Source organism: Pholcus phalangioides, unplaced genomic scaffold (genome assembly GCF_987345545.1).
Source record: "Pholcus phalangioides strain wild (caught in Gottingen) unplaced genomic scaffold, Ppha-v1.0 ptg000010l_1, whole genome shotgun sequence".
NCBI classification, from domain to species: Eukaryota; Metazoa; Arthropoda; class Arachnida; order Araneae; family Pholcidae; genus Pholcus; species Pholcus phalangioides.
In genome coordinates, this window is record NW_028301603.1 from 44,170,171 (window position 1) to 44,192,228 (window position 22,058).

Genomic DNA, 22,058 nt, shown 5'->3' on the forward strand with positions numbered 1-22,058 from the left:
TTCCAAGGACTTTTATGGACAATATTAAATGAGTTTATTACAGCCAATAATGTTTATAATTTTTGGCCCCAAAGCAGAATGTTCTGCGACATACGTAGCACAATCTGGAAGAATTTTAAGAATAGTGTGTAGAAAAACTGTATTATGTATATTCAGATTTTTACCGCAGAACATTTTCAGTCAGCTGAGGGCTCGTTGCAGAGCAGAACATCACAAAACATTCTGCTTTGGGGATTCTTGGGCTCTCCCTTTTCAAACTTATTTTATGTGGCTTTTAATTTTTTTTCTTTCCGTAGGATGGCTATGGTAATAACTCTTATTATAACAATAATAACTATGGAGGAAAGTCTGGAGATAGACCTCGGTAAGCATAGATTGATAGTTTTGTGAAAGTTTTTCAGTTGCATTGTCAGTCAGTATCAGTAATATGATATTCAGTATAATTCCTTTTGAAAATATTGACTTTGATTTTATATAACTTTGAGTGTAATTAGTTTTCAACAGTCACAATATGGTCCTAAGTTTTTATCATATTTCTTGTTTAGGTATGAAGATAAACCGAATCATATCTTGCTGATTACTGTGAATAATCCTGCTTATCCAATCACAACAGTAAGTTTTTTCCGTTTCTTTTAAAATTCAGATTTCTTTTTATCATAAGTAAAAAACTTGTACTGGACCCACACATAGTTCATTGTTTCTGTATCTATGAACTGATATTGGATGATTTAAAACCACAATCTTTACACTTAAAACCACAATCTTTACACTTAAAACCACAAATCTTTGTCTCTAAGATTAGTTTAATTGTGACTAGAATCAAAAATTCTAGTAAATGTTTTGATATATGTATGTATATAGTTATTTTTTACATTGATCTGCCTAAGACTTGAAGCAATTGTATAAAATTGTTTTTTTTTCATTCCCGACTCATTTTTTCTCCCACTTTCTAAAATTCACACATTTTAATGAATGGAATAGCTTGTCCCCAGGGATAATAAATTCTAACACAAATGATATGCTTAAAAAGAAATACGCTAAACATGTTGGGGCAAATCGAGAAGCTCTCCATACTTAGAATAAGATTACTATTTTTTATGGGTATTGTATACAGTAGATCCCACTTATAACGTTTTTCAAAAATTATAACTGAAAAACTTCATAAGCGGCAAAACGTTTTAAGCAGGAAATGTTTATAAGAATTATAAGGCATAGCATGTTTTGTGTCCATGTTGCTCTTTTGCAGCTTGATTTTTGTATCAATGGATTCAAAGGTGGGTGAGAAGACCCACCATATTATTCCATAGCTGCCAAGTCTCCCGAATTTTTCGGGAATCTCCCGAATTTTAGCTTCATCGCTCGACCTCCCCGAAAAGTTCTTAAATCTCCCGAATTTTTACAAAAATCACAAAATTCCTTAATTTTCCCTAAAAATTCCCTACTTCATTAAAAATCTCAGCTTATGAAAACAATCCCTAAGGAATTTCTTGTGGGGCATAAAGCCTCTTTTTTTTCCCTTTTCGAAATGACGTCACACGTCGTAAATGGGGAAATTCCCTTTTTAAGGAAGTTTTACAAACACTCTGATGGTAACAAGAAAGTTGTTTGCCTTATTGTGCAGGGAAATGGCTTAGCAGCCAATAGTCCTGGATAATAATTGAAGATTATAGTGACGCGCATATGGTCAAAATTTCTTTTGTTGAAGTTACGTACGTGCGATATAACAAAGCATGAATAATGATAAGCAAAAACATATTTAATCAATTTTAAAGATACTTATTCCAATGAATTTCCTTTCATCAAACGTTCCAGAAGAGGGCCGACTTTTCCTTTTTGTACAAGTTGTATTACGGACATGTACATCGGTCATGGAAAGACTGCCATCATCACTCGTGAAATGAAAAAAAAACATCAAGCAAGTGTCACAAAAAGTCAGTGTTCTTCAAAAATTGACGGTGTTTTCCTTCATCTTCCTATAATTTTGGGATCATTCGCGCAGAATGTTTGTTCGCAGCGTTTCTGAATGAACACAATATTTATTTTTACATCATTGAAGTTTTAGCCTCCAATTTCACTTGTTTTTTGCATAGGGATTTTATTCCCAACGGTTTAACTTCCATGTGTAAAATCCCTATTTTAATTTGACTTCAGTTTTTGAGTAGAGATTTTATTCCCTATGCTTTAACTTTTATGTTTGGAAAATCCTTATTTTATTTGGAAAAATACCTATTGTATTTATTAGGGAGTGGTTTTAGCATAAAATACGGGTTTGCGCGAAAATCTCCTCCTGAATTTTCATTTTCAAAAGTTGGCAGCTATGTTATTCCTTTGTTATATGCAGACATCGTCTAACACCGCTATGAGAGAAAATTTGGGAATCGTTCTAGTGCGGAAAATTTGAATAAGACAGCAAAGGAAAAAAATTAACCTCCTCCTGGGTTTTTCCTTGTTCTTATCTGTCATGTCCCTATTCAGTGACATGACCTCGGTCATAGAGTTGTATGGGAACAGTGGTAAGGGCAGTTTATGCTCTGCACACTAATGTTGGACAAAAGTGAGAAAAGAAAAAAAAAATCAAATTGTGTCTAAAACCCTTGGGGGGGGGGGGAAACCTTTTCAGTCAATTCTTTATGCCAAAAACATAACCAGCTTCCGAAGAACCATAAAAAGCCCCACTTCTAGTTTTCACATAAGTTAATCTCTGACACACCATTTGTTTCTTTACCTGTGAAAAAGGCAAAGTACATTGTTTTCAAGGGAGGAAACTACCTGATATGAATTTTTTGAACTTTGTAAGCGGGAATAGCAAAAAATTCAAACATTGTATCTCGGAAAAATTAACATCAATATAGGAAAAAAAAATTTAAATTCATAAAAATTAGTTGTAATAAGCAGAGAATGTTATAAGCGAGAACGACTGTATTTTATCATGTGTATATATTTTTAGTTTTTACAGTTGTATTTTTAATTGGGTTGCTGTATTTTTGAAATATGACATCCATATGTGTTATGGGCATCTTTTTCTCAGCCACCTCGTTGGGCATTTTGCCTGTTGTGGCCTTTGAATATCATTAATTCAAATACAATGTTCTAAGCCAATGGTTCTCAAACGTTTGTCACCCATGGCACACTTACCTCGGTCAATGTTGATTCATGACTTCCTAGAATAGTATAAGAATCATTGAAAAGCATGTGTGAATATCTATTGATATTGTTGCGAGACCCGTGGCATGGGTTCTCGACACCCATAGGAGCTGCAATGCACCCTATGAGAACCACTGATCCAAGCTTGTGATGTATTAAAATTATACAGTGAAATTAGTTATCAAAACCAGGGTTGGGTTTTTATCAGAACATGGTAAAAACTAGGTATATACCAGTAAATACCATGGTAATATCCTGGTCAATACAATTAGCCTTCATGTATTTACGAGGTACACATATAACATCAGATATATACATATTTACTGATAATTAATACATAGAGTAACTGTTTTTAATCTATTAAAATATTTAATCGATTATTAGAATACTTTATAAAATATGCATACAGTTGGATGTCTATTGTTGGTTACCAGAGAATAGTATAAATCATCAATAAATTATATGTATTAACTTTTTTAATATAAAATATATTTCCGCTCTATTTCCATATACCAGTACAAGAAAATATACATGAAACCATTAGAATTATTTTTAATCAAATTTTCTATTAGGAAGCAAGTCCTTCAGATTTTTTTTGCTAATCTGTTTGTACAAAATCATATACAAAGCTTCGTAATTTCATGAAAGCTTTATAGTTAGATTTTTACAGAAAAGTTTTGATTGGTAAAAACCTGTTAAGTACTACTAGGTTTTTCGTTTACCAATAAAACAGCTTGACAAATGATAAAAAATCTAACCGCCAAGCGTAATTTTTTTTTGCCTGAGCTAGTAATTGCACACAAAAAATGTAAGGCACCAGTATAAATTTTTTTACTTGCCATGGGGACCTGCTGCCTGAGATTTGTCATGCCCTGCAATAAGGTATTAGTTTAGTATCTATATGATGTAAACTGAAGAGCCAAAAAAACTGGTACAGGCATGCATTTGCAAATAAGGAGATATGGAACCAATCGGAGTACAGCGCTGCAGTCGGCAACGCCTATATAACACAACAAGTGTCTGGCATAGTTATTACATCGGTTACTGCTGCTACAATGGCAGGTTATCGAGATTTAAGTGAGTTTGAACGTGGTGTTATAGTCGGCGCACGAGAGATGGGACATCGCATCTCCGAGGTAATGATGAAATTTGGATTTTCACGTACGACCATTTCATGAGTGTATCGTGAATATCGGGAATCCGGTAAAAAAATTAAATCTACGACATCGCTGCGGCCGGAAAAAGATCATGCAAGAATGGGACCAATGACAACTGACGAGAATCATTAAACGCGACAAACGTGCAACCCTTCCGCAAATTACTGCAGATTTCAATGCTGGGCCATCAACAAGTGCCAGCGTGTGAACCATTCAATGAAACATCATAGATATGGGCTTTCGGAGCCGAAGGCCCACTCTTGTACCCTTGATGACTGCACGACACAAAGCTTTACGCCTCGTCTGGGCCCGACAACACCGACATTAGACTGTTGAGGACTGGAAACACGTTGCCTGGTCTGATGAGTCTCGGTTCCAATTGCTTCGAGCTGATGGACGTGTACGGGTATGAAGACAACCTCGTGAATCCATGGACCCTACATGTCAACAAGGGATTGTTCAAGCTGGTGTAGGCTCGGTGATGGTATGGGGCGTGTGCCGTTGGCGTGATATGAGACCCCTGATACGTCTCGATACGACTCTGGCAGGTGACGGGTACGTGAGTATCCTGTCTGATCACCTGCACCCATTCATGTCCATTGTGCATTCCGACGAACTTGGACAATTTCAGCAGGACAATGTGACACCCCACATGTCCAGAATTGCTACAAAGTGGCTCCAGGAACACTCTTCTGACTTTAGACACTTCCGCTGGCCACCTAAATCCCCAGACATGAACATTATTGAACATATCTGGGATGCCTTGCAACGTGCTGTTCAGAAGAGATCTCCACCCCCTCTTACTCCTACGGATTTATGGACAGCCCTGCAGGATTCATGGTGTCAATTACCTCCAGCACTATTTCAGACATTAGTTGAGCCCATGCCACATCGTGTTGCGGGCTCGCGAGGGCCCTACACGATATTAGGTAGGTTTACCAGTTTTTTTGTCTCTTCAGTGTATATAGCCGATAAGCCATGAAAAAAGTTCTGAAAACATGTTTTAACCAGTCAAGTGGTTAAGACAGCATTTGCCATCGCTGATATACGTAGTGGTGTTGCCTATGATGGCATTTGCCGACACGCTTACTTTTCGGTCTTTTTCACATAGATACGACGAAATAATTTGTCATACATGTGCTGCCATCTCTGTACAGCCATCCTTCTACTTTATTATCTCGTCACTATATGGAGTTGACAATTATATTTCAGGGTCTGAGATTATTATTACTATTATCTTTGTCATGTTTTGTAAAGCTGCATCCCTATCGCTTTTGTTTAAATTTCCAATTCCATTATGAAGATGTATCTGTTTTATTACTCATATCTTTTAGCAAAGGTTCAACTACTATGGTTCCACATAAATCCATCAACAGCATTTCTTTTAGTCACAGGACATTATGACTGCCCCTCCCCACTTTTGGGGTGTCATGTCTCGACACATTCGAGCTATATAAAAACATTGCTATAAAAAAAATATTTTAATATTTCAAACTTCCAAGAAAAGGGAAAAAGCGAGCGCATCTTCAATAAAAAGGTGGGCAATGCGGGTAACGCTCGGAGGAATTAATTTGACTGGTTAATTAAAACAGAATTGAGGCAAAATTATACGTTTTTTCAGAAAATAAATTTTTCAAATAATCGCAAAAATTTTTTTCCTTCTGAATATGGTAAAAACCATGCGAAAAACCATGTTTTTATCATATGACTAAAAACCATGGTAAAAACCCTGCTTAAACCTATCTTACAGAAAATAAAATGATTTAGTTGTGGAAAAAACATGCTGCTAGGGAAAGTTCTCTAATGGATCGGTAAATTCATGCTGTGAGTCTTCCTGTTTTTGAAAATATAAACTTTTAGGCACATGTTTTGTATTTCCAAGTTTTATGAAATGATTTTTAATGACAAAGCTGCAAGGGAAATTGAAATGTTTGAGCAGTATGCTCGTTTTAAATATGACAATCTCTCTCTATGCTCAAGATAATGAACATCATGGTTACGTGTCTCGTGAGCAAACCCTAGAAAGTGGCAAAAAAAATTAGCAAAACCTGTCCACAAAAATTTGTCCAATAAAAAACTACTTATACAAATTTAAGTTTTGGATCAGTTCACGGGCACTCTGTATATATCAATTTATAAGGTCTCCTGTAAAGGTTTGTAATGTCTCCAGGTGCCTGCACACTTAGAGACCCTTACAGGATTGAACAAGGCAAGAATGGTTGCAGCTCTGTGTCATGCAGAACTAGATGCCTCACCACTGCAATTAACTCTTGTGCTCATCCATTAAAGCACTATTACTAAACCACACATGCATCTTGTCCATATTCCTCTGCGGAACCTCTAACGAATTGGTACATGTTGGAATCTACGTGTAGTGAAACCTGACATGAAGTTTGTTTCTGTGTAGTGCTGCCATCTGCCACCAGTTTTTCTAACTTAGTGGAGTGTAATGATTGAACAATTTATTGTTGTAGTCCTGTTGCTTTCTGTGGCGAGACTTTTTAATGGGGAGATCGGCTCGCATTTTGCGTCTCAGAGTTGGGAACTACAGGAAATCCATTAAAGCACTGCAGTTTCTCGGATGAAACAATACTTGGGAAACAATACGAACAGTAAATTCCCCCCCCCCCCCCCCCCGATGACATTTGATTCAACGGTAGCTTTCCATCTAAATATTTTTCAAACAAAGTGAAGATAACATAAGGATTGCATGAGACTGCCTATAAAGACAAAAAGTGTACCTTTTTAAGAAGGATTTTTTCCAATCAATCTGTGGCATTAGCACTAATCAGCATGTTCAGTTTTGAGGGCATCTGTTGCATTTTACAGTGTTGAATGCGAGACCTGTATGTATTTCATATTTTCAGGTCCTATCGTTAACAGAAATATTCCATTCTCCAGTGTATGCAATAATGGTTAGCAGGATATTGAATCTTAATTTCATTTTGTATTGAAATATCCTGTTAATGTTCTCCCGCTTTATTTATGCTTTCACTGTATAGTGTCGGTGGAGATGTCTTAAGCAGAATCCACTTTTATTAAGTTCTTGATACTCGTAGGTTTTTTGTGATTTAATTTCTATTCAGTGAAAATTGTTGTGAAATTTGCATACAGATAACGTATAATTTTTCTTCTTTTAGGAAGTCATCCACAAGATAACAAGTCCCAGTGGAAGTGTTTTACGAATTGTGATCTTCAAGAAGAATGGAGTTCAGTCCATGGTTGAATATCCTTTTTATGTTGTATATTATTTTGCAGTGCCTTAATTTATCTGTGTATGTTGTCCCAGTCCAGTTAATTTTCAGTTGGCTAAACATGATGGAAAATTCTTTTGTGAATATAAATAAGGGTTTGTGCTCTTATAAAGTTTCGTTCCTATTCACCCCATTTTACAGTAATTATTCTCAAGTTACTAATAAAGCCCTTCCGAGAATATTCTTCAGTTACAGAAGTCTTTCCAGAGAATATTCTCAAGAATATATATAATAACATGCATTATAATAATCTGTATAAATAATTTGACTTGAGAAAAATTCTTATTATTTTCGATAAGAATATTCTCTAGTAATTTATAATAGTGCCTCGCGAGAATATTCTGTCCCCATTTCTCTTCCCATTAAGAAGACTGGAATATTGAAGTTTGTAGACCACAATATTAAAGTAAGAAAAACTTTTACAGAAATATGAGTAACACAGAATTTAGGTGAACGTACATTAAAGAAAACTGTTCTGTATCTTAGAATGAAGGTGATTTGTATAAGAATAGCCTCATTTTTTTTTGTTAATTGATTTTGGTTAAATTTTTTGTTTCGAACTTTTTTTTAAAATTTATCTAATTTTAAAATTTTTGTCTTAATCTTAAGGTTTCTAAAATCTTCATAACCAAACTTTCAAAACTTCAAAAATTAAAAGTTGTCATTAGGGGGCAGGGGTAATTATATCAAAAATTACGTTATTTTAGATGTTTCAGACAATGAAAACTGATTTATATTTGTAATATAAACAAAAATTAGTAAAACATTTCATTATTTATATAAAAGGAAAATGAATATTCTTGGTTATTCTCTAATTTTTACATCCAGGAGAATTCTCATATCTCTAGTTGAAAGTATTAGTGTCCACCTGTCTCTTGTGAAGTTGGGAAATGGTGGTGTGATGGCAGATCTTATTTTGAATGGGAAATGTCCTGATTTTTGTTCTGATGGTTATTTGTATATTTCTTTGGCTTGATTATGTTTCAGACCTGCCAACTCTCCGGATTTAGGCGTTATTAGGCTCTCCGGATTAGGCTGACTCCGGATTTTTCATCCTTCATCCTGCTCTCTGGATTTGTTTAAATTTCTCTGTATTTTGGCAGAAAATTAGATTTTACGCGAGCTTTCACGTTGTCGTGACGTCGATAACTGCAATCGTCGTTGGGGAAAACACCCATAGAGGACAGTCATAAAAGTCTTGGTGACTGCATTTAAGCAACTGGCAAAGACGCGACTTTGTTTACGTAGCGTTTATCAGGAATCATTTATCAAGGGCATGACCTTGGTTGCCAAAATTCCTGTATAATCGTTATTGTATTCCATTAACAGCTGTGTGGTAAACACAAGTTTTTTTTTTGTCAGCAGCTTTGTATTTTGAAGTTTTTTTAAATTGTTTCTTCCGATTAAACGTCTTCAGAAAGAAAATATAAAACTAAGCTATATAAAGCTAAATATAAAGCTTTCTAGAGTTCATATACCCAAGATTATCAATCACTGATAGCATCCACGAAAGGAAACAAATGTTTCATGAACAGTATGTAGATGTGATTTCATTATTCTGCATGGAAAGTCTGACATGGAATTGTATTCTGCTCAGGAGCAATGCAGAACCTGCCCGGGGGGGGGGGGGGAGGAGATAGAACTTTTTCTTAATTGATTTAAAACAATCTTTTTTTTTGATCAAGTCCATGACTGCCGGAAATTCTCCCCCCTCGGGAGAATTTCTGGATTCTAAAAACTGGCACGTCTGATATTTGACATGTACTTTATTTTACTGTGTATAAAGAGCCTATTTTTAACAAAAACTGGGTCCCAAAAATAAATGTTTCTTATACGTTGATAGTATTATAGATATCTTTCAACCTTTTTTCTTAAATTTTAAGCTTAAAAAAAATCGGGAGGAGGTCCTTATACACACTAAAAAAACTGAATCAATCTATTGTTGGGGTTGATCAACGGCAGCCATTTATGTTAGTTGGTGATAGGTTGTCTTGGTTTTTCATTGATTTGTTCATGCTGAGGATTCTTTTTATTTTACTTTTTTATTCCTTAATGCATTGATTACATTTGATAGTATTGAATCAGCAACTCGTGCAAAAGAGGCTCTTGATGGCTGTGATATATATTCAGGTTGCTGTACTTTGAAGATAGAGTATGCTAAGGTATACATATACATTTGTTTTATTTGATGAATTTTTTTTAGTAACTAATGTTTTTTTTTTTTAGATTTTGAAAGAGTATTCTTTTATAAACATACAAAGTGGTTTCGACACAAAAGTGGTGCATTATTTCTTGTTGTGCCTTGTTTCAAAAATTTCAAAAATAAGGACTAATTTCTAAGGACTTTGGCATACTCTGCTTCTCATTTTCAGAGATGTTGCTATCGTAACATAATATTGAAGGGGAAATATTTTTCATTAAGCCTTGAAGAGTAATTGCATGGATCCCCCCCTTTTTTTAAGGTCTATTGAATGGGGCCTTTGTTAGGTCTGTCACTATTCAAATCGGCCTCCAAGTTTATTTTAGCCTGAATATTTAAGCAATAATTTGTCAAGCCAGTCAGTCTCTTGTAGCATGTTGAAACAGCCAATGACCTTTTTCAGGCCATTTTACTTACACATTTTGGCTTTCTTTGTTTCTGTAACAGGGTTTAGACAGTCCTTGAAAATCCTTAAATCCCTGGAGAAAAAGTTCATTTTCAAAGTTTAATTTTTGTCCTTGAAAAAAGCAATTATTTTCAAGTGCTTTTCATTTGTGTGTGAATTTCTTCCATCAATTAAATCCCCCTCTAAACCATATTCTAGTAGGGCAAAAATTATAAAGCAACAATTGTATTAAGAGAATAATTGAAACAGGACATATGGTCACGCATATCTGAGGTATTTCTGTGCTTAAAAAAGATGTTGCCTAAAATCTGTCAGTAAAACACTGTGTAAGATAATGTTTCAAAATATTTTAAACTATTGAATTAACGAATGTCAGTTGCATATATGTGGGCTGACCATATTTCCTCCGAAAATGACGGGGAAAATTGCCAATTGTCACCAAAAATTGTGCCAAAGATAAGCAAAGTCGCCAATTATAGCTAAAATTGTTAAAATATCATCAAAGGTAAAAAATGAAGCCCCATTGCAGTAGATTTAAATGAGTTTAAATCTATAGGAATGAAAAAGTTTACATGACATATGAGATGGATGCTCGTATCTAAAGCCATGATAATCATAATATAATTCTTAGGATTGGGAAGATAATTTAAATAAATTTCAGTAAAGAATATAAAAATTTCAATAGCCTGGTTGAAAATTTATGGGAAATAACGATATTTTCATGAAAAAATCTGGATTGGCGGAAATCAAAGGAAATGCAGTGTGGGTCATATGGTCTCTCTAAGTCAGTTTCTCAAACTTTTCATTCCATCGCCGCCGCCCCCCCCCCCCCAACTCATGTGAACCCATAGGATCCTATGCGTAGCTGCTATCCCCCTTGACCATTGTATCGGCCACGATATTGCGAACTTTGGAAAACTTTGATCTAGGTATATGATTACATGCCTTCTAATTTTTTTTTTAATCAAAGGAAAATTTCAATACTGACTAGATGTTGAATGTATATTAAAGTCCAATTAATTTCAATCTTTTTATCAACAGCGATATGAATGTACATATCGCTGAATATCCTTGAAATTTTTTTTTTACTTTCAAAGCATATGAACCATGTGCAAGAGTGGAATATGATGTATCTATTTTGAAGTATTTTTTCAGGTTGAAATGAGTTTTTTTATAATGTTTGATTCTTGTTGCTGTTTTTTAGCCAAAGAGATTGAACGTGTACAAAAATGATAATGACAGTTGGGATTATACCGATGGTAACATGGGTAAGGAATTTTTTTATATATAAAACTTTATAACAGTTTTGGTGTTTTGTTTTTTTTGTTTTTTTTTTAATGTATTAAATTTTGAGTCTATCCTTATTTTCCTCTATTCACATCAGTGAAAAATATACTATTTTAAAAATGACCTGTAAATACAAAAAAGTACCCTTTTCCCGCCTCAAAAATCTAAGATTACAGACAATAACAGTAAAATAGGGCAACGTTTTGTATGTAAAATTTAATGGTACATAATACTGTAATTAGTGATTTCCTCTGATGTGCATCATTCAGGATATGTGAAGTTATGGCGCTCTGTTAAGTTAGAGAATGAACAGATTCTACAGCATAGTTTCCCAACCTTTTTGTTCCATCGTAGCCGCCGCCCCCCCCCCCTTTTCAGAAATTTTCCCCCAATCTAATCCATAGGATCCTATGTTATACTTGTAGCTTCTACCCCCCCCCCCGAAACATTTCATTCGTCCCCCAGGGGCGTTAACGCCCACATTGGGAATCACTGTTCTAGAGCAGTGGTTCTTAACCAGGGGCCATATGGTACTGGGATACTTCAAGGGGGCCACGGAAGAAAATGGGGAAAAGGGGCCATGACAGGTGGTTTGGAGAACTGAGGAGAAAAAGTTAAGGTTTGAAGAAATAAAGATTTTATATTAGTGACTAACAGTTAGTGAGAGAGAATCCAACAAAACCACCCATAAAACCAAGGCCTTCTTCAGGGCATAGACCCACCCAGGCCTAGCTGCCTACCTTTTGCAACAAGTACCCTAGGATGGGGGTTTTTCTCAAGTCCCCGGCTAAATTTTTTAGACCCCCCTTTTCTACATGAAATTTATTGTATGAAAAACAAAAAATGATGAAAACCATATTAGGTCCCGAGCTGTAGCCCTGTGAGTCCCACTCTTGTAAGCTCTTGTAAGGGGTCATGTCCAGGGGCCTCATTCCCATAAGTGACCCCACTTTATGATATTTTGTATAGTGCAATTAAATTTGAAAATAAGTAGGAAATATGTAGGCTGTTTATTTCCAGCTAAAGTATGGGACTACTATAGCATCACTTTGCCTAAGGTGGAGGCCCCATGATGTTGAAACGGTCCTGATAGAACTCAGACTAGCGGGGAGATCAATAAATTCTAGGCTAGTGGTCTGTAGGTCAATTTTCTTTGCAAAATTTTCGTTCAGTATAAATTCACTGAAAAAAAATCATTTCAATATGTATAAGGTGTCTTGCTTCTAGATGAGAGTTGAAAACTCTGGGTAAGACAGGGGAGCGACGAGAAAAAAATATGGTTCAAAGGGGGCCACGGGCAAAAAAAGTTTAAGAAACACTGTTCTAGAGGATAATCTTTTTCCCAGATTTTTGTTTGCAGAAAGCAATATGATTTGTAAAACCAGTCATCAGAAAATTGTGAAGTCATGCTTTAAAAATTAGTTTCACATGTCGGCACCAGAGGTAGTTTTGCTTTGAATACCTGCAGCAAACATGTAAATTTGTTATCACAAAAAATGTAAATTTATGTAAAAAAAATGTAAATTTATGTGATGTCATGAAGTAGCTGTTATAAAAACCTAAACATTCGTGGAGAGAACAGAGCTTCAAATTTCCGTGCCAGGAACGTACATTGGATAGGCTACGTTCAACTGTCCATAAAATGTGGAATATCCTTCCATATTATCTGTACAAACTTTTACTTGTGCAGTGGTTGTTTCCACATGATTATGATGCTCGACTCCGGTTCTCACTGCAGTTTCTAGCTCACATTGAGGTTGATTCAGAATGGCCTTGAATATCCTCTGGACAGATGAAGCACATTTTCACTCGGATGGTGCAGTCAACTGACAAATTTGGGAACCAGAAAATCTGCATGCTATCTTAGAGGTTCCGTTGCATTCAGCAAAAGTGACTATGGTGTGGATTTACTGTATAATTTATTCTTGGTCCCTATTTCTGCGAGGAGTTACATTGTACAGGTTCAGTGACACGTTCAATCACCTGGAAGCGATATGCGTTGCTGTTACAGAACAAAATTGTTTCGGCTCTGCAAGCACATCACTGCTTTACAGACACAATCTTTTCTAAAAATTGTTTTTTCGGGTTCGAAGACCGTCTGTTTGAGTTAGTTCTCAACGTTTCCCCAACACTAATGGTTGGCATCATCAGGAGAATAGATAAACTGGATCAAAGTCAAGTTTTCTGGAGTCTCGGGTTGTATTTATGCACATAAGTGGCTTGAACTACACTATTGTTATGCGATTGGTCAGTTGATTCTATGGCTGGCAGCGTATTGAAAACAGTTGTTATGCTGGTAGAACCTAATTGGCCGAGAGATGTGGAGTTATCTGATTGGCTGTTGTCGTCATTCTGCTACTGGATCTTGAAGGGGAAGGTTCTTGTTCTTCTCTGAGAGCTGGTTTCCAGGATCTGCTCAATTTCAAAGTTTCTTCTCTTCTATTATAGAAGAGAAGAATTATATAATTGAAATTGAGCAGATCCTGGACACAGCTCTCAGAAGAACAAGAACCTTCCTCTTCAAGATCCGGCAACAGAATGACGACAACAGCCAATCAGATAACTCCACACATCTCGGCCAATCAGGTTCTACCAGCATAACTGTTTTCAATACGCTGCAAGCCATAGAATCAACTGACCAATCACAGAATAATAGTGTAGTTCAAGCCACTTATGTGCATAAATACAACCTGAGACTCCAGAAAACTTGACTTTAATCCAGTTTATCTATTCTCCTGATGATGCCAACCACTAGTGTTGGGGAAACGTTGAGAACTAACTTAAGTGGACGACGGTCTTCGAACCCGAAAAAACAATTTTTATCAAATGATGGCTGCGAAAACCTTATCAACTATTTACAATCTTTTATGCAAAACGGAGCTTCTCTGCACATTGCAGTGTGTGCTAAGAATGTTCTTAAACTTTACAGGTCATCAGCCGGCACTTCCCTAATCTATGGCCTCCCCGGGCCTTAATCCATACAATTTTTGGTTTTGGGGGCATTTGAAATGTCTGGTAAGTCGTTACAATCCAAGAACTTTACCTGACCTTAAAGGCAGTATTTCACATGTGCTGAACATTTTCCCGCACACATTTCCGTCAGTTGCGGAACATGCCATCTTGCAATTTCACATGGTATCTGAAAATGATGGCCATCATGTGGAACTTTTTTTGTTGCAATTGTAAGTGTTTAACAATTGTTAAAATTGTAAATGTTTTGCCTAAATGTGTCATTTCTTAATAAAATTACCTTTGGTGGTGACATGAGCAACTAGTTCCCCAAACGCTGAAAAAATACCAAAAACCCTTAAGAAACTAAAGCCCAGTGGATTGGGTTTTTTCTGAAAAAACTCTGGTTTTTACTAACCCTGTATAGCAGTGACGGATACTCTGGAAAAATTTTAAATGGACTTAATTCTAAATAAATTTTTTTCACATAAATTTGTTTTATTTTTAGCAAAACTTTCAACGTTTTAGGGAAAAATGATCCTTTATATTGCAGATATAGACTAATTTTTTACTCCTGCTCCATTTTCAAAATTTCTGCTTTAAAAATAAGTTTGCTGTTTCAAAATGGGTGAGTGGCGTTTGCATCCCTGAAGATGTAAATAGAAATATTCGCTTCTAGCGAGACGAAATGCATTTCTTATAACAATGGAAAATTCTAGAAAAGCATGTTTTCTTTTCTGTTTTATTATACATAACATGGACCTGAAAGAGTGACTTTTTGATGTGAATAAGTCTTTTAGTCTGATACTGCGAGCATTTGCAAAAGTGGCATGACGAAATTCTTTAAACCCTCATATCTCGGAAATACACAAGGCAAAAGCAATGGTATCGGCAGATGGACATTGCAAAGGTACATTCAATGATGTCGCTCTGGCTTCAATCTTCCTGTCTGGACACCAGACCCACTGCCAGCATTCGTTACAAATTGTTTTCTGCTATATAATTGAGTTCACAACGAAAATAGACTACATTGGTATTGTCTATTCCAAAGACGCCAAACCGATGATAATGTAATTATGTGTACTTATCGCACTATTCAAGGCACAAAAAAACCTATTCGCCTCAAAACTTTCCGTGATTGTGTTGCAGCCTACCCTAATTTTTTGAATTTCTTCACCCTATTCATAGTTGTTTGTAAAGAGGACCACATGCTGTATCTTATCTATATAGGAGGTAGAAAAGCACATTTTATCGTAGATGTGTTGGTTTGTCAGATGGTGAATTACCTCTGGTTTTGGCATTATTTCCCTTAAAATTCTTCCCCCGTATCTCCCTTGTTGGAATCCTTCAAAACTGGACACTGGGCACACAGGTCTTAATCATTTCTACTCTGTCAGATCTCGCTGGTTTTGTTTTTAACTCTGAAATTGCACGAGTGGGATGGTCTCCGGTTTTTTTTTACTTTGTTTTTGTTATAGAAAGAAAAGGTTAACAATTGAAACAAAACTTCAGATTTTTTTATTTAAAGGTATGAAAAATAATGAAACAAAAAGTATAAAATCTTGAAAAAATTCGGGTCTTTATCATCAAATGTTTTTTTGTTATACAATAGACATTGTGTATGCCTAGGCAATTAACTCTAGATGCACATTTCAGCAAAAGTAGTTCAAAATGAAAGGAAAAAGATAAATTTGTCTAGTTTGTTTTTTCATGTTTCTACAATCTAAAAACAGATTCATTTATAACAAGAAGTTTGTAACTATAATCTTCCCTCTGATTGTGAACTGTTGTTACAACTGACTTTTACTGTAATTTTGTATATACAACCAATGTTGGATTATTTAGACTTTTTAGCAATTGTGATGTAATTCTTAACCTTCAGTTTAGCTCAGACTGATAATTCATTATGTAAAAATGATTTAATGTTACATTTTGAACTTTACTGTGAGAATTTTTCTTTTTTATGTATTTCGTTTTGCAGTTTTCGTTTGATTTTGGATTATCATTATGATACGTGCTCATACATAAACCAATCATACATTCGATACTTTAAACCCCTATACAATTATGCCTCATGTTTTTACACTAAACATGAATGACATAAGTATACGAGGGACATGATCAATCACGTTTTTATCAGGTATGGCATGGATTGATGTATCATTTTCAATCAATTTGATTTGGAAGGGAGCACACATGCGTGCTCACTGCTTTTTCTGTTATGAAGTAACTAATTATTGACTGTTTTTGAAGCTTCTGTTTGCAGTTGCAGTTAAGAGTTTGATTAGTCATTTGTCATGTTGTATACATGACACTGTGATACAGGGTTTTCACTGATTAGATCGTGGCATTCTTTCATATTACGACAGAAATGTGCAAATGCCATAACCATTATCAAATATAAAAAATTTGAGACGTGGCAGAATCCATGAAAACACTAAAATGAAAATCCACTATGTATGATTCAGGATTATATTGACAGCCACTGAATTGGAAATGTTTAGCATTGTGCAATATTAAGAGTAAATATAATTGGAAAGAAGTCAGTCTTCATGTTAACTGAAGATGCATTGAAATTTTCAACGTCTGTAATAATGAAAGACTCTCCACACTGAGAAATACAGTTCATTTAAATGTTCACAGTAGGGCTTTTGGGAATGACCGCATTCCAGTGGTGATGCTGCCCTGCTGAAAAACTAAAGTAGCTGTGTTTATACGTTACATTTATACAAATAGTACATATGCATGTATGTATTTTATTCATGAACAAATGTTTTATTGTTGCTTACTTAATTCAGCTATAAAGAAACAAAAAGAGGCTAAAACGGAAGTCAGACACAGAAGCCTATGTTATGTCAGTGTGTGCTCTTAAATTGATCGCAGAATCCACGAGAACATTTATACAGTATTGCATTCAAAATGAACATGACAGAAGATTGAAAAACTGAACCTGCCACAAATAGGCAAAACAAACTTGGACAGAACATTGCATCAGAACATTTGAAACATGGAGCAACATGGAAATCAGACAAGAGAACCAATCCACAGTCGCTCACATTGGTACCACAAAAATCACCTTACAAAAAAAAATTACCAAAAATGATAAGAGTCAATGTGTCTCCTAATAGATTATGATCTTGTATGTGACAGGCACAAAGATTTTTGGTGCCGTACAGAGAGACCGACTGCTGGGAAAACGTTTGGAAGATCATTTCTGCCCGGCAGTGAAATTGCGTTGGAACTTGAGCCAACAGACTCATGCGAAAGGCGGTCATGTTCTCTGAATCTTTGCGTATGCAGGAGGAATGCACTGCTGCTTCCTAATAGTACTGATGGTCGAGGCATTAATTTAGTGGCGCTTAAGATTATTGGTATGGTATTTATAATTGGGAACTTTTTAATTATTCGCTTTTTAAAAGTTCATGATGTAAGTATTGCTTTTAATGTGTGTTTGTGCCAAGGTATTAATATTTCTACTGTTTTATATTTGGAGTAAGAAATTTGATTTTTATAATTTTTGTTATCTGTTAGTTTTTGCCAATTGTAGGTTAGTTTTTTGTTTTTTTTTTCAACTCGCTTGTTTTCAAAACTAGGGATTTCAGTCTCGAGACATGCTTGTATAGAGTTTATGAACTTGTGTTTCTGATTTATGTTCATATATATTTCTGTTAAAAAAGTAACTAAATGGGTGATTATCATGATCTCATTGACATGCTATAGCATATAGATGTTGAATTAATCTATAATTATTAATAAAATTCCTTCTCAATTTTTGAAAAGAACACCTAGAAGTAAACCATGCGATATATTTTGACTCCAAAAACAAGGTTCTTCAACACCTGATGTTGCAGAGATTTTGATAATCTGTTCTAAGAAATTTGCTGCATAGAATGTGGAAAGTCCTTCACATTGTATATAATATCTGATTTTCATGTTTTTCTAGTGAATCTGACGTACTTGTGTGCTGCACACGATCTTTCTTTACTTGTTATTTGATGTCATCTTGTGACTATACTATGAGCAGTGTTTGCCAATACACATCTAGACATGAGATTCATGCATTAAAATTTAGTTTTACTACTACAAATTTCATTGAGTGAAAATACTTTAAATTTTAGGTTTCTTTTATTTAATAGTGTTATTTCTCGCTGTACAAAAAAAAATGCCCTTTGTTTTATAAAAAATATTCTTTCAAACTTTTTGGAGAGGAGTGAAATTACCCTTCAAAATTATATTTTTGGATAACGCTGACAACGAGTACCATCTTCCTGCAGTCAGTAGGCAGTCAAAGCAGAAATGGGGAGATGCTTGTCTTGTGAAGTCAAGTTTGATCATATCTTTTGCTATTGCAATCCATGAAACTGATCTTTGTGTTGGTTATGGGTACATTCTAGCGTGAACCAATTTGTTACAAATTCATGAGGGGAATATTGACAGTGCACAAGTGTTTCAGTAGTAAAACTTTGAAAAAAGTGACGATGTGGCTTGAGTACCCCTTGGATTCATGGCTATGAAAAAATCATTACTCTAATCCTCTGTTAACAGCTTGTATAATATGTATGTTATAGATCAAGTTTTATTTTTTTCCTGTGCTGAATGAGTTATTTGACGCATTCAAGCCGCAAGAAAAATATGTCTGGGTGCAAGATTCTCTGATAGTCAGTTCTTGTTCAGGTGATACCATGTTGAAACATCTATCTGCTGATATCCATTATGTATTATAGATTATGATTTTTATTACAATTTAATGCGATTAAGTTATATGAAATTTTAGATCTTTGTTATATATTTTATAAAATTAATATTTTACTTATATGATATTTCATATAACTACTCTCAAGTTTTTTTTTTTTCCGTGTGAATGTTAATCTATAATTCTGATTGCTGTTATTGATTTCAGGTAAATCGGGAAATGCTAATCAGAGACCGGCTTTACTTCAAGAACCCCCAGCTGATTACGGGCCACCAGGTGGACCTGCTGGTTATAATAGTAAAGGCATATTTATGTGTTTTTCGAAACCACACTGTGGCAGAAAAAAAAACACACTATTTGCTACTCTAACATGAAGTGCACTTTTTTTTTTTGTCACAAAGTGTATTTTTGCATGCCCACTAAATTTTTCATATCAAAGTTTTGTCATTTGAACGTTCTAGAGATTAATTCTTGTTATTCATTGCAGGACCTGGGATGAGAGGACCTCCTGGACCACCAGGTGGATATGATGACTATGGTGGTTACATGGGAGCTCCCAGGGGTGGAGGAGGAGGACCCCGCGATCCATATGGGCCTCCAGGCAGAGATCCTTATGGACCTGGTCCAGATAGGTGAGATGAGTGTTTCTGCGATGCCACTGTTTTGTGAATATTGATGTTTTTGGAGAATTAGTAGCATGTTTGTTGTGAAAGTTGATGCATTCGCTATCAAAAATTTATCAGTATCTATGAACTTTCAGATATTCTCGTGATCCATATGGCAGAGACCCTGGTCCACCACAGATGTCTCCCCGTGGTCCCCCTTCTGGATATGGTCCTGGAGGACAGATGGCACCACCCAATGGACCATCTCAGGGTGCTGTGATAATGTTGTATGGCTTGAGCTCGGAATTGAATGCTGATAAGCTGTTCAATATCCTTTGTTTGTATGGGAACGTTGCCAGGGTATGTTTGTAGAAAAATAAGTAATTTTTCCTCGTAAATACTGTTTTTCATCAAATTGTTTTGTTAATCCATATCATGTCACAAAGCAAGAAACCTGCCAACTTCCCAGATTTAGCCTGCAATGCTGGATTTAAAAACGTTTACGGGGCTTCCGATTAAAAATTATGATGCAGCTGCGGGTTTTCTGCTGCTACTGCTTTTTAAAAAGCTATCCTTATTAGCTCTTGAAAAAGCTCTTGCGATGTCACGTCTGAACTCTAGGCACAGTATCCTGTATGAATGGTGGTCACAGGTGTTCAAATCTATGAACGTAAACAAATATGGCTGCCTGCTCACGTTGAAAGTGTTTTTAATAAGTGTTTGATCATAAGACAGCTGGTACGTAATTCAATAGGAGTAATTATGCCTATCAATATTTTATAGAAAAAATTGCGGAAGATCAAAGTATATATTCCGGAACATGGTAGACATTTCTGAACAGTACGGTAAAAACCATTATATTTACTGTGGCTTTTACTGTACTATAAAATCCTTATGTCCAAAACCTCCTATTTATAACTATTGGTGAAAACTTCAATTTGATGAATTAACTTCTATAATCAAATAATGAACTTGATGTTGTATGAATTATATTACATTTAAATATAATAGTTTTGAAATTAAAACCATATGTAAAGGGTTGTATGACAGATATCAGGTTATCAAGCTATGGGATTGCACTTGAAAACTGAGATTGAAATATTAGATTTATTGAAACATGTAAAAGATACAAGAATGGGATAAAAAATTTATAATGTGGAAGTTAGAAAAATGCAATAGATATGACTGCAGAATGAAATTAAACTTACGTAATAAATACAGTCGGCCCCCGTATTTGCAGGGATGACCGCGAATACATGAAATCCGCAAATAACCGAAACCATAGCTTTTTTTCTTATGTCTCATTTATTAAACAACATTAGAACAGGGTAATTCAGAGGTATAAGGGAATATGAAAGATTGTGCAGCGATTGTGTTGGCGATGTTTTCTGAAAGAACAATTGCGATTTTTGTTTACCGTTCCTTTTTCATATCAAGTATCTTGGAATATGATGACAATGCTTCCTCTACCAATTTTTCTGCATGTGAAGAGTGTACCATAGAGGGATCTATGCCATGAAAAGTCTATTGCTGATTTGAATATGCGAAGCCCTTCCACTATGTTACTCATGGTGAACTTGTCTTCTACTTTATCTTATCTTCATCTGGTACAGTTTCAGGAGCAGTCAATTGTATTAATTCCTCTTTCAATATCTTTGAATTGCTATTAATTAGCTGTTCGACTTCTATATCCATATCATTGATCCCTTCTCCACCCACCTGTTTCGCTAATGTGACAATGTCTTTCATAGTCTTCAGTTTGCTCTGTAGAAATGATCGTCCTTTAGTGTACATTGTTGCTAAAGGTTAATCAAACCCGAAGTGATTGTTTCTCTCTTGGGAGCTGCCATGGCACTAGTGACAGTAATGACATTAGCAAGCCATCCTAAAAGCACAACTCAAATTTTGTAAACAAAACGTGAATGACTATTTCTGAGTGTTGTAAAAAAATTCCAATAAAGCGTAAAAAACCCGCAAATACCGAGGGGGGGGGGATGCGACTGCAATTGGACACTAATAATCAAGCTTCCTGTGCTTTTTATTTTTAACATTCAGTATTGGGTAATTCAGCTGACATATCTATGCCAAGATGGTTTTCTAAGTTTTGTGTGTATCGCTATAAAATTTGAAAATATTCTTTCCATTGTGTGAGATACATAATTTGCGGGACACAAAATAAAAAAAAAACAATATATTGAAGAGTCTTTTGATAAGCCTTCTTCCAATGTTTTCTGACTGCTGTTCACTATGCGATATGATTTTATGCATGGTGATTCAAAACACAATGTAAACTTTTAGGGGAGGTAGAAAACAAATGAAACAGTCACATAGGATTCTGTTTGGAAACCCCAACCTGATCAGCT

General features: G+C 35.3%; 1 protein-coding gene across 4 annotated transcripts in view; it reads left to right on the forward strand.

Moving 5' to 3' along the window:
* LOC149081566 (heterogeneous nuclear ribonucleoprotein L-like) overlaps positions 1-22,058 on the forward strand; it is a 35,673-nt gene that overhangs the window by 3,375 nt on the left and 10,240 nt on the right. For 2 of the 4 annotated variants that reach the window (XM_089238506.1, XM_089238507.1), the window contains exons 2-9: positions 297-364; positions 546-612; positions 7,442-7,527; positions 9,621-9,717; positions 11,366-11,429; positions 19,298-19,387; positions 19,578-19,722; positions 19,851-20,055. In XM_089238506.1, the coding sequence (XP_089094632.1) occupies positions 297-364; positions 546-612; positions 7,442-7,527; positions 9,621-9,717; positions 11,366-11,429; positions 19,298-19,387; positions 19,578-19,722; positions 19,851-20,055 (822 nt within the window). The remainder of the gene's footprint in view (positions 1-296; positions 365-545; positions 613-7,441; positions 7,528-9,620; positions 9,718-11,365; positions 11,430-19,297; positions 19,388-19,577; positions 19,723-19,850; positions 20,056-22,058) is intronic. The other 2 variants (XM_089238508.1, XM_089238509.1) reach the window with 1 other exon arrangement.